Raw genomic sequence first — 14,922 nt, 5'->3', positions numbered from 1 at the left:
AGCAAGCAAGGTAGGTAGTATGAAAGGCGAGTGCTGAACTTCGATTTACTGGCAGAATTTTAGAAAAGCACCGCTCATCTGTAAATTTGATTGGGTATAGAAGACTAGTGCGCCCCATTCTTGAGTGCTGATTAAAGGAAGTCGTCAGAGCAATTCACATGCGTGCTGCTGCGTGCTGCAAGGTTACTTACCGATAGGTTCTATCAACACGCGATTTCTGCGGAGATGCTTCGTGTTCTCAAATGGGAATCCCTGGAATGGAAACCATGTACTTTCCGTCAAACATTATTGAAAAAATTTGGGGCACCGCTATTTGTGGTTCGCTGAATAACGATTCTACTGCCGCCAACGTACATTTCACGTAAAGACTGCGAAGAAAAGATAAGAGAAATTGTACTTGTCTTCACGGTCCATTTGCGAGTGGAACAGGAAAGGGAATGCTAGTCGTGGTACAAGATACCCTCCGCCATGCACCGTCCGTATGTAGATATAATTCAAAGTACTATTACCATAAAATCGTTTCCCGTTATCATGGCTGTTTCACGCTCGAATGGAGCTGTATAAAATGTATAGCGTCTATGAACTCAACATTCACTGATAAACCAAAACATCGTAATCACCTGCTTAATAGCTTGTTTGTCCGTCTTTGGAACGAAGTACATCACTGATTCAGCGCCGGCCGGTGTGGCTGAGCGGTTCTAGGCGCTTCAGTCTGGAATCGCGCGATCGCTACGGTCGCAGGTTCGAATCTTGCCTCGGGCATGGATGTGTGTGATGCCCTTAGGTTAGTTAGGTTTAAGTAGTTCTAAGTTCTAGGGGACTGATGACCTCAGATGATAAGTCCCATAGTGCTCAGAGCTATTTTGAACTGATTCAGCGTGTCAGGGATACCGCAGTTTGTTGGTGGTTTTGGGGAGGTATGTGGCATTAGATGTCTACGCTCAGGTCATGTAATTCGCGTAAATATCGGGACGCTGATTTGCGTAAGCGGTGATGGCGCCCGACAGTGACTCACATGGATCCCATAGGATGAGTCTGGTTATCGATTGCAGAGTTTCCCGTCTTTTCGTTCTGTAATTCCTTTCTGCACTTATGAGTTTTGTTTTCTCATCATTTACTTCTAATCCACCTTCCTTTGCTTTTTGAAAGAGTCTTTTTGCCAGTATTTTAAGGTCATCCGGATTTTCACCGATTAGTGCTACATCATTTGCAAAGACCGGTACTTTAATTCCCTCTTCTGCTTCACTGCTGCGTCCAGCGCTTCCTGTATTACAATGTTGAACAAGAGGGGTGATATTCCATCTCCTTGCCTGACTCCTGTTTTTTTATGTCAAACGCCTTGGAATAATCTCCACCCATTTTCACTACCCCTTTCGAGCCTTTCAGGCCCGGGTTCGATTCCCGGCTGGGTCGGAGATTTTCTCCGCTCAGGGACTGGGTGTTGTGTTGTCCTAATCATCATTTCATCCCCATCGACGCGCAGTTCGCCGAAGTGGCGTCAAATCGAAAGACTTGCACCAGGCGAACGCTATACCCGACGGGAGGCCGTCGTCACACGACCGCTAAACAGTGCCACTTTCATAAGATTTATAATCTTCTTCGGTATTCCGAACCTCTGCACTTGGGTGTAAATATAGACTTCGAAACCACGCTCGTAAAATATCAAGCAATTTGCTTCCGAGGCGATTTAAACTGGGTCGGCAACACGAAAATAGTTGCAGGCAAGGCATATGCCAGGCTGAGAATCATTGGAACAATCTTAAAGAAGTATAGGTCATCATAACGAAGTTTACTAAACCCATTCGACCCTTTCTCCAGTACTACTCGTCAGCATGCGTTTCGTCACGGAAGAAAGGAATGAAAACAAAACTTGCTTTCACTAGAGATGTGACACAGGTTCTTAAACGACAAGGATCCCATACCGTCCAACGATACTCCACAAGAAGACGGACCGTTTCAAAGGAATTAGCTCAATATTCACATTAATACGTTTTAGGAAACCACGGGAAACCCAAGTCTCCGTGGTCGGGAAGGGATATGAATCCCGCTCATTCAAAACCTGCGCCATTTTGCTCTGCGTTTTCGTGACGGGTTCGTTTGGATCGAGAAAGTTACTGAAATAGTCATCCAACTCCAGTGTTAGACACTAAAAGAGAAGCAGTATTCATCATGGTAGGTCTCAGCGTTAACAGTCCTAGCCTGCACTATCCGAGAAGTCAGGCAACGCATCACTGCGTCCTGTATTCAAGTTCTTAAAAAAACTGTGGAATATTTTAGGAGGTGGTAGTACTTACCGAGACAGAAAAACAAGTCGTCTAAACATGGCTCCGAAAACGCATGCTTCTTGATATATGAGCACTTATTCACGGGAGAGGCTGAAAGACGTTTCATTGCGGGCACGGGTGCAGTCGTTGTATTGGTGCTTGGTCAACATTATTCTGGTGTTATATTCTAGGTATTCATTGGCCTGACCATTTCGTAGTTCGCGGTCAATCGTGTGATGCGAGTTGGGTTGTATGCGTTATTGTATGGTACACGATAGGAGTGTAGATTTAGTGAGATCATTGCTCTTTCCCTCGTGCGCCCAAAACACACACACACACACACACACACAGTCAATTACTTCCATAAGTTTCTATTTTCTGTAATTAGGATATAATGTCATGTCTTGACGTACAAATGCTACAAAAGCATTAGTTACTATTGAAGTGTTTGTATTCATTTATGACTATCCTATTTATTCATTAAAATGTTGATAAAATCGTAATATTTGATACCTCAGGGTCATTCACAAAACCATTTTACTGCACCCCTGACGGCCCCTAGCGTTGCAGTTTTCCATAAGATACGTAGCACCAATTTCTCGTTTTCTCGCACTCATATTACTCTCCACCAGAACTAACATACACAGATGGTACAACACGGCATTGATTGGACGACTGTGAACTGAAATGAAAATCCAAAATTCGGTAATTACTTTCACATGGCAAAACTTATCTTAGATCTCCTTTGTAGTGTCATAGTATTTTAGTTGTCATAAAGAACAATCATTCTTCATGTCTTCAGACCCATTTGAAAATAAGTTAATACAATACTAATGGTTTGAGGAGTAGTTGAATGTAGTATAAAAATATATACTGTTTCATGGGGAACTATTTTTATGTGAAACCAGGACTCTTTTTCTGGTTTTACATAAAAATAGTCTCCCATCAAACAGCGTAAAGGATGATATTACGTAACGAAGATTTCACAAAAAAAATTGGCGTGATAACGAAGTGAAAGCTGTGGAGAATAATCTTACAAACATGCACTAAACCGACGTACATGAATTGTTTTTTTTACAACCATTTAGAAAGTACACTGCTAACACAATCATACCTCTAAATGGAACCAGAAAAAAATAATTGTTGGATGATATAATAAAAAGAGAGAAACAGCCAAAGGAAATAACAGACTGAGCAAGGGGGAATAAAGTTTGATAGAAACAAACAACCATAACTGCACAAGAGAGAAGTTGAAAAAAGACAGATGCAGAAGATGTGTGCTGATGAGAATGACTGGGAGAGGAAAACGACTTCAGGAATGTGCAGCAAATCTTCCGTTGATATGTAACTGTTAATTCCAAAAATCACAACGGAGTTCTTACAAACTTAAGCTGCAGAAAAAGAGAAGGCATCTAAAACTAAAGTTTGGCTTAATGATGTTCTCATTAGACATGGCTTGGCTTAGAAAGCTAGGACTTCATGGTGTGGAACTATTAACACAGAAATAAATTGTTGTAGTGATGAAGAATGTTTTTATGTTCTCAAATTCAGAATGGTAAGGCCTTAAGGATTGTGATACAAAAGAGTCTAGGCTAACGTATTTGAAATAAAGAAGGAAAGTAATTTAATAACAGGCAGAATGATGAAGATCAGTGGTTTTGAGGAGAGTGGGAATATTTCACCACCAATAACATCGAAAAAAATCGATAAGAAGATGAAATCTACAGAAGGTGTATTGCAATTTGACAGAGAACAGACCTACTGTCAAGACAGCATTCGAAAAATAATAAAACAAATCATTGATTAGTGGGTCATTTTCTTACAAAAACTTACATATTTCTACGAATAAAAATAAAATAACGGTTTTAAATGTTGGCGATGTGATACAAAATATAACAATAAGCGATAAAGAAAAGGAGACAAATATTGATTGAATACATTCTGTGAAAAGAATTGTACCATCAGAGAGAAAGAGATAGAGGCTGACACTGAAAAAAATTATAATTTACTGTTTTATAGTATAACTTCGGTAACTATAAATAGAAACAAGAGTTGTCATGGGTAGGCCTTGAAAATGGTACATAATAGCGCTTCAAATCTCTTTAACGGACACTACAGACCTTGCTATTGTGTGCCCTCATCACCATCGCATCACTCTTTCAGAATTTGATCTGTGTATCAAAAAAACAAAAAATGTAGCTACAGAATATCGTAGATCACGAAATTAAGAGAGAGACAATACTGTGAACTACTACAGGTTTCATCACTGCTAGAGCTTCAAGTAAGGAAGAATTACTTGATGGGTTAGATTGACAGATTAGCTAAAATTCCACTTAAAGAAACCAAAAAAATTACATTAAGAAAAGCAACAAAAACAAATATAAGTAAACATCATGAGAGAACACAGAGTCTGGTTGGAAAAGAAAGAATGTACGTAAAACTAAGGAGGAAATTGCAGTAAAACCACTGCAACGATAAACAAGTGTACAAAATTTGTTTTGTCACCTCACTAGCATAAACATTATCTTGTGTAGGAAGAATGGGTTCTTAGGAATAGTCTTTGTTTTTTCGTTATGAGTTCTCTCAAACACTTTATCATCACCAGATTGTCCCATTGTTGTCTGTTGTAAAAGAAGATGACAAGGATTATTTTCAATACATGAGGTCTCTTCTAGAACAGGAATCACATGCAATTAAAAAAGAAATGCAAGAGAAGCAAATGCATTAGTGAAAGAAATGGTAGTGGTAACATGCATATAACTCACATTTACAGTAGCGTAATTGTAGGTTTTCTGGTGTTTTTTCCAAACGTTAAATCAGCTTTCATACCACTGTGTAGGAGCTTCACAGGCAATTTCTTAAACCAGTGTTGATATGTTTTCAGTGTTTCAAATCAGTCTAATGTGCCATATTTCATTAAAGTTCAGAGGGTATAGTTTACAGATGAGGCACCAGTCTGTAAACTGATCATTCTGACAGCATTTATGAAAATGAACATTTTTATTGCGCAAACATATGTCAAAGGAATAAACTCGAAACGTGATCTCCTGTGGCATAATTTAGGTACAAATTAGTTTATCATTCTAAATATTTTTTTTAAGGTAAATTAGTTTTGGAGAAGGTACTCAACATCAGACACAACAACACCACAAGGCGAAACACCACTTTATAGTGAATGTATACTTCTGGTTTATCTGTTGAGGTGGTTCACTTCATTATAATCTGAAATGTAATGTGGGGGAGGGAATAGTTGCTAAATTATTTGAGAAACTAAAGTGCTTGAAATAAACTAGGAAAATGGAAATGGCAATGCAAATAAACGAAAGTGTACAATTCCTTAATCTAAAACAAGGCTTAAGCATTTTGTAATGCACTATACATTGATGAGTTGCACCTGCTCCATTTTCCTTCTGTTTGTTCTTCAATTGAGAAGATACAATTAGCATTTTGACCAAAAATGTAATGGGATGAGGGACAGCAAGTAGTTATCAATGAAGTTAACTGAAGAGGAAATGAATGCAAATATTCTTTTGAACAGCTACCCTCTGTTTTGTGGCTGAATAATGGAAGATATTTAACACCTTAAGCATGCAAAATCAGTTTCAAACACTCTTGGCCTCATGATGAGTGCACTTTTCTATCATTGTGTCGCCAATTCCGTAATACAACCTATATCAGCAATCCTAGGTTAGTTAATTAGTTACATTTTCAATGAATCATTTTGCATGACAGATCATAATAATGTGGAATGAATCATTTTAAATTCATATCGAAAATTAATTTGTACATATGGTTACATTCTGGACATCTCAAAGTTGTTTTTTTTTTTTTTTTTCAAAAAGAAAACGGATGTACAGATGTGAATTAGTAATTCTTGCTTTCAATTTTTACTTTGCTGTCTGTCAGACATTTTATATCACCGGGTAAGTGATGAAAAATTTTTGCTACTACACTGTGCACCCTTATGTGCTAAAGACGACCTTCTAGTGGAATAGTGGGTGTCATTGTTCTTTCTGGCATTGTAATTACATACCTCATTGTTCCTTTTGAACTGTTCTGAATTATTTACTATAAACTTCATGAAGGAATAAATATACTGTGAAACAGTAGTCAGAATGCCCAACTCCTTAAACAGATTTCTTCAAGATGACTGTGGGTGAGCACCACTTATTATCCTTACAGTACATTTTTACGCAATGAATACTTTCTTTCTTAGAAATGAGTTACCCCAGAACATTATTTCATATGACATTATCGATTGAAATTATGTAAAATATGTCAGCTTACTAATTTGCCTCTCCTCAAGATTCTAAGCGTAAATGTGGCTGAACTAAGTTGTTTTAGGAATTCCAGATTTAAACTTAGCTAGTTAATTTACATTCTAATCAGTTATGGACCCTTAATAATTTCGAAGTTTTCACCCTATTTATTATTTCATCGCCATATGTTACACTTATAACTGATGCAGTACCTCTAGATGTGCAGAACTGAATATGTTCTGTCTTTTTAAAATTGAGGGTGAAGCCATTTGCAGAAAACCAGTGAATGGTATTTTTAAAAACTTTGTTTACCATTTATTCTGTTTCTATATGTTTGCTTGGATTGATTACAATACTAATGTCATCTTCAAAAAGAATTAATTCTGCTTGTTGTATAATAACAGAAGATCGTTTACATATATGATGAACATACCCTAAGACTGAACCTTGGGGCTATATGATGAACAGTACTCTAAGACTGAACCTTGGGGAATCCAATACGTGATTTCTCCTCAGTCAAAATTATGTCTCTGGACTATATTGCTTGAATTACTAAGTACAACTTTCTGCAGTCTTTTGGTTAGACATGGCATTATCCATTGGTTGGCTATACTACCAATCCCATAAAATGTCCATTTATCTAGGAGAATACTGTGATTAACACAGTCAGATCCCTTAAAGAGGTCACAGAAAATACCAACTAGCGGTATTTTATTACGTAATGCTTGTAAAATATGGCAAGTGAATGTGTAAATGGCATTCTCAGTAGACCAACCCTTCTGAAAACCAAATTGTGGTTTGCTAAGGAAACTATTGTTGCTAAGGTGAAATCTATTCTATTCACATTCTTAAAAATTTTGGAGACTGATGTCAGCAGTGAAACAAGTCAGTCGTTATTGACATCTCTCTTATTACCTTTCTCTCTAGAAAAATGGAGACTTTCCGACCTGTAAGAGCTCGATGGTATTGAATGCTTTATTATCAGATACAGCTTAAAAGCTGCTAGTGCTGTGTGAGAAAAACTTTCAATGTGAAAATAAGTGCTACTCCTGACTAAAGACCACTAGCATTACTTGTAATTTTGCAGGCAGGTAAATAAACCTAACACATACATTACAACAATGTCAAACTAAAGTGTCATCATCAAATATAAGTTGGAAACACGCAGTGTTCAATCAAAAACAGAAGAAATAAACATCTCTTCGTGCACTGTAAGCATGTCACGTGAGTTTATTAAGACAAGTGGATGATATACAATGAATGAAATGAAACACGTGTCAGTGAAGATGTAGACAATACGTTTAGAGTAGAAATCAGTGTGATAGATGTCAGCGAGGTGGTGATGGGAGTAGCTGAACTGATAGTAAGCGAATGCCAGTATTCAGTTCTTTCTTATGACTACCAGATTTCGCTAGCGGATCACATTGCGTTTCAGGGTCTAGCATGTCAATAAATAAGATGATATGTAGCTCAGTTAACATAACATATCAGGGATCATTAATATCGTGTGTTGCTTCTCCTTTCATAGACGCAAACACATTGTTTTCTGAAAACTATTACATATACCACAAACAAATTTCAAAAAAAATTGGGGAAATAATTTAGAAAGTTTTGAAACTTTGGGAAAACACTCACAGGGGATATAGTAGTAAGAAACACAAAAGTTCTCTCCCCTAGTGGGTGAGCATTCCCCTCCATGATCCCTTAATTAATTTTTTCGTTTTTCTTCACTTTATACGAAAAACGGTTCATTTTTCGAAGATATTTACTATGAAAAAAAATATTCCTAGTAAAATTCTCCTCGTAGGAGTTCATATGAATGTTGTAAACAAGATAAACAATTCTTGATAAATTCTATCTCAATCACTAAAAATCCATTAACCTTTGAGTTTGGTATATTTTCCAACTTCGATTTTAATTCAGTTAAATCTTCCGTTTCTCAACAACTACTTGCTTTTTATGCATACAGAAACATATATGCAGCACATAAATATTAGTACTAAAATCTGATGATAATGTAAGAATTATTATCGAATTAATCAACAATTACTGTATTTATAATACATTTACAATCATCATATGTACAACAACTACACAACAAAAACACCACAATATCTGTTGAACAAATGAATTGTTGTTTACAATTACTTACAGCAAACCATCCTCCAAGTCTTCTGTCAAATCACGAGTCACGTTAGTACAGCTTCGCCCTCAACAGCTATTACACGTTTTTATGCAAAGTCAGCCTTCATATTCTTGCATTTTCTTCCGCAACCTTGAGTGCAGCCACATGAAATCAGCAGTAATCTTCTCTTGAGCTAGCGATCGTTTCATGTGAATTGGAGAGAGGAATGAGCTTGATTCCCTCCAACCTTGGTTTCTGATGTCCAAGCTGTTCCCGAACTATAGCTGGACTTGTAGATATACTTAGTAGGAGTGGAGGTACACTTTATTGTTAGTGGGTGCCAAATAAGAGATTGACAGCATTGCTTGCCAGATCCACAAGTACATTAAACCTTTAAAATACATCACCGTTGTGTTAATTTGTTTTTTCGAGTTTTTATGGTCATTATATATCCTTCTGGAAGACACTCATTGACATTCTTCTAGAACTTGTGCAGTGAAAATCGACATTCCTCTGTAGATTCTTCATAACTGCATAGTTATTGAAAAGCAGCATCAAAGTTGGTATCATGAGGGCAGCCTCTTTTTCGATCAGAGGAGGGGCTCGACACTAATTTAGAGCGCAATCTTGACGATAACGGGCTTCTGCAGCTACTAAACACAAACAAACTAGTGATCTGTTTGGCAACATTTCAACTGAAATCATCATCTATTTGTGCAGCTTTCTAGTTAATTAGCTTATTTAAATTATGCTCCTTAATATATTTGTAGAGACTATGGTCTCGAGATAGGAGTTTTGTATAACAACAACTAGCAGGTCATATGATTTCATTTTTTTTTTTTTTTTTTTTCCTACAAGGCATGAAGCATGTTGTTACAAACATCGATCAGAGCGAACTATCTGCAGGTCCAGAGTTGTTAGCTGAGTTACCTCAGGGCGGCGGTATTGTTCCAGGCGACTCCACGGAGTTCCCACATATTCGTGTCGACATACCTGTTGCACTTCAATTATTCCATTGTTTTCTTGGAGAGAATGGCCCTCATCCTTCCATTCCATGCTAACACTTATCAACCTCTTTGTTATTTCTAATGTCTCTCCTTCCGAAATAGATTTACCGCAAATAAAACAGATGGTAGCGTTCAGAATTATTCTTCTCTCAGTCCACATAAAAGCAGAGTAAGAGAAAATACTATAAAAAACAAACAGAACCGTCCTGCACGGCTTTAATCAATTTCACGACGTAAACTCTACTAAACTGGACATGTCGTAGGGGAACAGTGAATGAATGGGAAGAGGAACTTTCCGTTTTCATTGTTGAGCACCTAGTCCTGATTTGCACAACACTGAACACACAATAAGTTTCATCAAATTGGAAGTATTTCCATATACTATACTATTCTTTTCATTTACATAATTGGCTAAGCAAAAAATGGTGCAAAAATTATGCATTAAAAGAATCCTGTTCCAACCCTCATATCTCTAAAACTATTCGTCTGACTCAAAACATTTCAAAGACCTGTCTTGTGTTGAGTTTACGATGAATATTTTTCGTGATTACCGTTCTCTTTTAAAGACGAACCATTTTGTCCAAAAAATTAACAATCGAAGAAATACGCTTTTGATACAGGGAATAGGAGGGATCGCCGTCTGTGGGGGGACTTTTCTGTTTCCTGCTGCTACACACAATACCAATATTTTACCAAAGTTTCAGAACTTTACAAATTATTCTCCATTTGCTCTTCTTTTAACTAATATGCTTGGGGTAGTAGCATAGCCAACTTCACGTGGGCTCTGGTAGTAGGCAGTGACCAGAAATCAGCCCGGAAGATTTCTGTCGATTCATCTGCCATCATCGGCCACCTAGCCAAGAATCTTCTTGGTGTAAGTACGCAGCAAATTGAAGATGACATTATCATGATGATACTTCTTTTCATCTGATTGGCGGTGAAACTGTTTACTTTTTATATGTGTGCTATTGAAGCGTGTCCAGTTGTAAGCTGTCACAGGGAGCGGAGAAAGATTTAAGATGAAAGTACGCTGCACGCTTGCGTAATACGAGTAGTGAAGTAAGTTTTATAACAATATCCGTCGTATTGTCAGAGTATTAAATGACCCAGTGTTGGTAGTTCAGGCTGTAGCGTGGGCTCGAAATGAAATATTCTACACGCTGCTGTGACTTAACCTGAGTACCGCTTTGTGGACATCGTCAGGTACACAAAAGAAGCTGACGACTATAATGGCTTCAACCCAGATATTTTCAAAACATCATCCGAATGGATTTTTGGTAAAAGAAACGTTATGTAGACGGTTGTTAACCGCACAAGTAATGAAAATTTTGTTTGCATTATACAAAGGCATTTCAGAAGGTCAACGACAAGTGTTGGGTATAAAGAGAGGCCATAACATACTGGTGTCAAAATTCTACTAGCAAATATGATCGGAAGTCAGTTTATGACCAGATTGCAAGAATATAGTCCACGTGATCCCTTTTAAGGAATACCGTATGGTAGCCGGTATACAATTTATTATCAACTAAGTGTAGCATTTACCCACAAATTTTTTCTTGAAATCTAAACTCCCTGGCCATCAATCAGTAGAAGTGGGAAAACTTCTTACAGGTGACTGCCAACCTTTTGCGATTTACTAACACCTTTGGACAAATGGCCCACATAAGCATCGCCAGTGATCGGGAGTGACATAGGTAGTCGTCAGATGTCAAGCAAGTCATCACATTCCCATACAGTGGGCTTACATTTTTTGTCTAGGACATATTGACCAAGAATTAAATTACAAATAATTCCAATATCTTGATGCTGACCAAGGTTTTTGGGATGTTTCCCTTGACTGTAAGGCAACTGTTGGAACTGGAAAAACAATTCCAAATATTTTCAGGCAGGGCTGCCTGTGTCCCATAGCCATCTCTCGTGGTATTTGGCTGAAAAGTCCCTGACCTACACAGGTCATTGCATGAACAGCCCAGTCTACCTATAGAATGAAAAGTATCCCCTCAAAACAGGCAGCCCCCACACCCCCTTGGTGAATGGTGTGTGTCATTTAATAACATATGTGTAATTTGATTTATAACATCATTAAAATGGTGGACATAAACCAGTCATTGAAATCCAATATGTGTCAGATAGGTGTCATGAGAAGAATGGAAGTATTCGTATAAATCAATCGTGTTGGCTTTGCCTACTAATGACAAAACTGTCACTGTCCAGTCTAACGAAGACACCTGGCTAGTGTACAGTCTTGTGCCACAATGTACATTCCAAAAAATAATGTAGAAGCAAGATAATTATCATGTGTTCCATTCTGTCTCTCTTTTCACAAGAATGACGACACACACCAGATCATTATCACATCATGCGCCAAAGCCGATGTCTAATATTTGAATGTTCTACCCGGCGTCTGTCTGAAACAGCACTAGATCACATTTGAAACTACCACACTTAGAAAATCAATGTCTTTGTGCAACACTCAACACATTCATAGTAAAGACAGGCTTTGGGACCATTGTCACTCACTGGCTAAGGTTTTTGTTGGTGAACATAAGTGGAATAACGAACACGGAATTCTCTTCAACAGTATCTTAGTAAACACCGTAATACTCATGTTTTGCGTTTCATAAGAACTAATCTTTTCTCTACATTTCAAACTACATATGTACATAAACTTAACAATCAATGACATTGCCCCAATTTTTTAAAGTGGAATAATGCTCACTGTTCTGAGTTAAAAGGCCAACTGGAGTTCATTGTAGTATAATGATTACATTTTTACTCTAGGGTGAGGAAGCTCATGGTGGCAGTCCCTGTCACTGTCGATAACCCACATCTGGAACATATTTGGCAAGGTATTAGAGTGCAATGATCACTTACGAGATTAAGTTTTCATTTCCAAGTAATGTACCACAGCAAAGGCAAAGGTAGGCCCGTGGAAGTAAGCACGTCACAGCCATGACAGATGGGATACTGTATTCCTGTCTGAGGTACAGTTGTTCATTAGCTACCTTGTGCTTGGTGCAGACAGTAGACACACTTTGTATTTGCTGTGCTGTAGCTTGTTTGATGGTGGGCCTAGCAAGACCAACTGGCTGCACTTGCATTGCTCGAGGACCGAACGACAGGTCGGCTGGCTTAGGCGCGCAGAGAAGCGAGGTGGGATAAGAAATCTAGAGAGCGGGTCGCAGGTGGTAGGTGATAGGCAGCAGGGTGCGCGCTGAGGGGGGCGTCGGAGAGACAGCCGCCTGCGCTCCTTCCCTCACTGGATGTGCTTGCATGCTCTTCTCCGCCCGTTTGCACTGCCTTTCGCATGGGGTTGCTTGATGTTTCCGCCCTGCCCTAGTCCTCCCAGTACCTATCCCCACATAAATGGTATGAAATGTACTTGTATGTTTTGCCCTCCCTCTCAAACATTCCTACTAAAACTTAGAAAATAGCTGGATGTTGCATTCATTAAAACGCATAAATCTCTTCAACAGTGCACATGTCTCCTCTAAAACTCTGCTGTGCTCTTTCACTGTCTCTTAACTGTATTCTATCTCTTTTTGATAATACCTGTCACAAATTTCACTTTAAAACATTAAAATTTCTATTTCAAAAATGCGTTTAAAAAAATCTTCCCCGATACCTACCAGTTCAGTGTATGTTTTTCGTGATGGCTTGAGCTCTCTATCGTGTGTTTTTCTCCTGCTTCTTTTTTTCTAGATCTTGCAGAATCTCCAAAAAAAGCGCACTGAAAGGAGGGGACGCCTCAGCACGGATGCCCCAAAGAAGTCAAAGTTCAGCAAAAGCAATCTGATTTTTAAGGTAACCTTGGTGCTGGTGTTGGCTTGGCCGGGCTGCCTCTGCTGTTTCTGTTGCATGGCCTAACGCCCGACGCCTGCATGTTGCCACCGGCTTATCTTTCGCTAAACCCTCGTCTTTTGCCCATCACCTCGTGCTGCTTGTAGCTAGGACGCGATGGCAGATTCCACACCGGCCGGAACAGCACCGACAGTTGCGAGTTAATGAGACTCGCTTACTGGTACGACAGAGGTATATCCGTAAGACGAAGCTCTGTATGCTTGTAAGTCTAGGTACCTGACCTTTTGTGGTCACTGCAGAATCAGCTCCAGAATATTTTAAGTGCTGACATTCAAGTGGAGTAACTGTGTTGTATACCAGAGACCGTGCCACATGAACACACTCCAGAGGATGTGTGACAGATCATATACCAATGCGCCATAGAGATGCTTTGAATTAGACATTTAATATATATGCTCGAGTATTGAGACTATCCTTTTTTCTTTGTGTGGAGAAATGTCACATTACTTGTGACTTCTGTATTAGTTCCATTATAAGCTATAAATGTGAACAGTATTGATGGTAAAATGTAAGGAGCATATACATTCAGTAACTGAAATATCAGTCGTTGAATATGATAAATTTGAAAAAGCAACTGGTTTGTTCACTAGCACTTGTCATCTAAAATCATAAAAATGAATGTTAAGACAACATTATTAAAAGTGTAGAAAGAAGACACAAACTATTCTGGTGATGAAGAATGCTGTTTATGGTCAAGCCCCAGGTATTCGAGTATGCTTTTGTGTGTGTTACCAGGCAACTGATGGCACGTCATTGGCAATATAATTGTTGTATCTTCATATTGTCTGCAAATTGTAAGATGTTTTATGTAACTTTGTACTTCCATTTATTTCATACTGCTCTTTTTGTTATTAAAAAACGCTTTCTATGTTGCATTCAGGGTAGTTACTCACACGTCATATCGAACATCACATAACAAATGATGTGTTGGATTACATACAATATGCTTTATGAAGTGACTGTCTACACGCACACACACACACACACACACACACACACACACACACACACACACACACACACACAAATATTAGTACACCTACACAGGAGGCATGTTTTTTTCCTCTACTAGAACTGCACTGACTTTTCACAGAGTTGATGTTTTCTGTTTCAACCAATAACCATGTCTGTGGCACAGGTCAGTAATGTGTGTCAGTGTAATGCAGTGAAGTGTGGAGATCAACAGTTCAAATCCTTGTGATGGGAGAAATTTGGATCTCTGCATGTGATCCTGCCTGATCATCAGATAAACACCACTTCGCTGGGTCACACTCCAAGCATTCCTGCAGTGCCTTATGATAGGAGGGTAAAGTGCACTGTCATTGGTGATCCTTCCATCAAATTATGATGCTATCACCAGCAGATTTTGTTCCGTTTTTTACAGAAGTACACCATGTAGCATCAAA

General features: G+C 38.5%; 1 protein-coding gene across 2 annotated transcripts in view; it reads left to right on the top strand.

Annotated features, from left to right (window-relative positions):
- Positions 1 to 14,922, top strand: part of LOC124798055 (potassium/sodium hyperpolarization-activated cyclic nucleotide-gated channel 2-like) — a 271,387-nt gene that overhangs the window by 143,056 nt on the left and 113,409 nt on the right. The window contains exon 4 of one of the 2 annotated variants that reach the window (XM_047261281.1): positions 13,358 to 13,459. The exons of the other annotated variant lie outside the window; for it this stretch is intronic. Within the exon in view, the coding sequence (XP_047117237.1) occupies positions 13,358 to 13,459 (102 nt within the window). The remainder of the gene's footprint in view (positions 1 to 13,357; positions 13,460 to 14,922) is intronic. 2 annotated transcript variants of the gene reach the window in all.

This window comes from Schistocerca piceifrons, chromosome 5 (genome assembly GCF_021461385.2).
Source record: "Schistocerca piceifrons isolate TAMUIC-IGC-003096 chromosome 5, iqSchPice1.1, whole genome shotgun sequence".
NCBI classification, from domain to species: domain Eukaryota; kingdom Metazoa; phylum Arthropoda; class Insecta; order Orthoptera; family Acrididae; genus Schistocerca; species Schistocerca piceifrons.
This window is presented reverse-complemented; position numbering and strand designations above follow the sequence as displayed.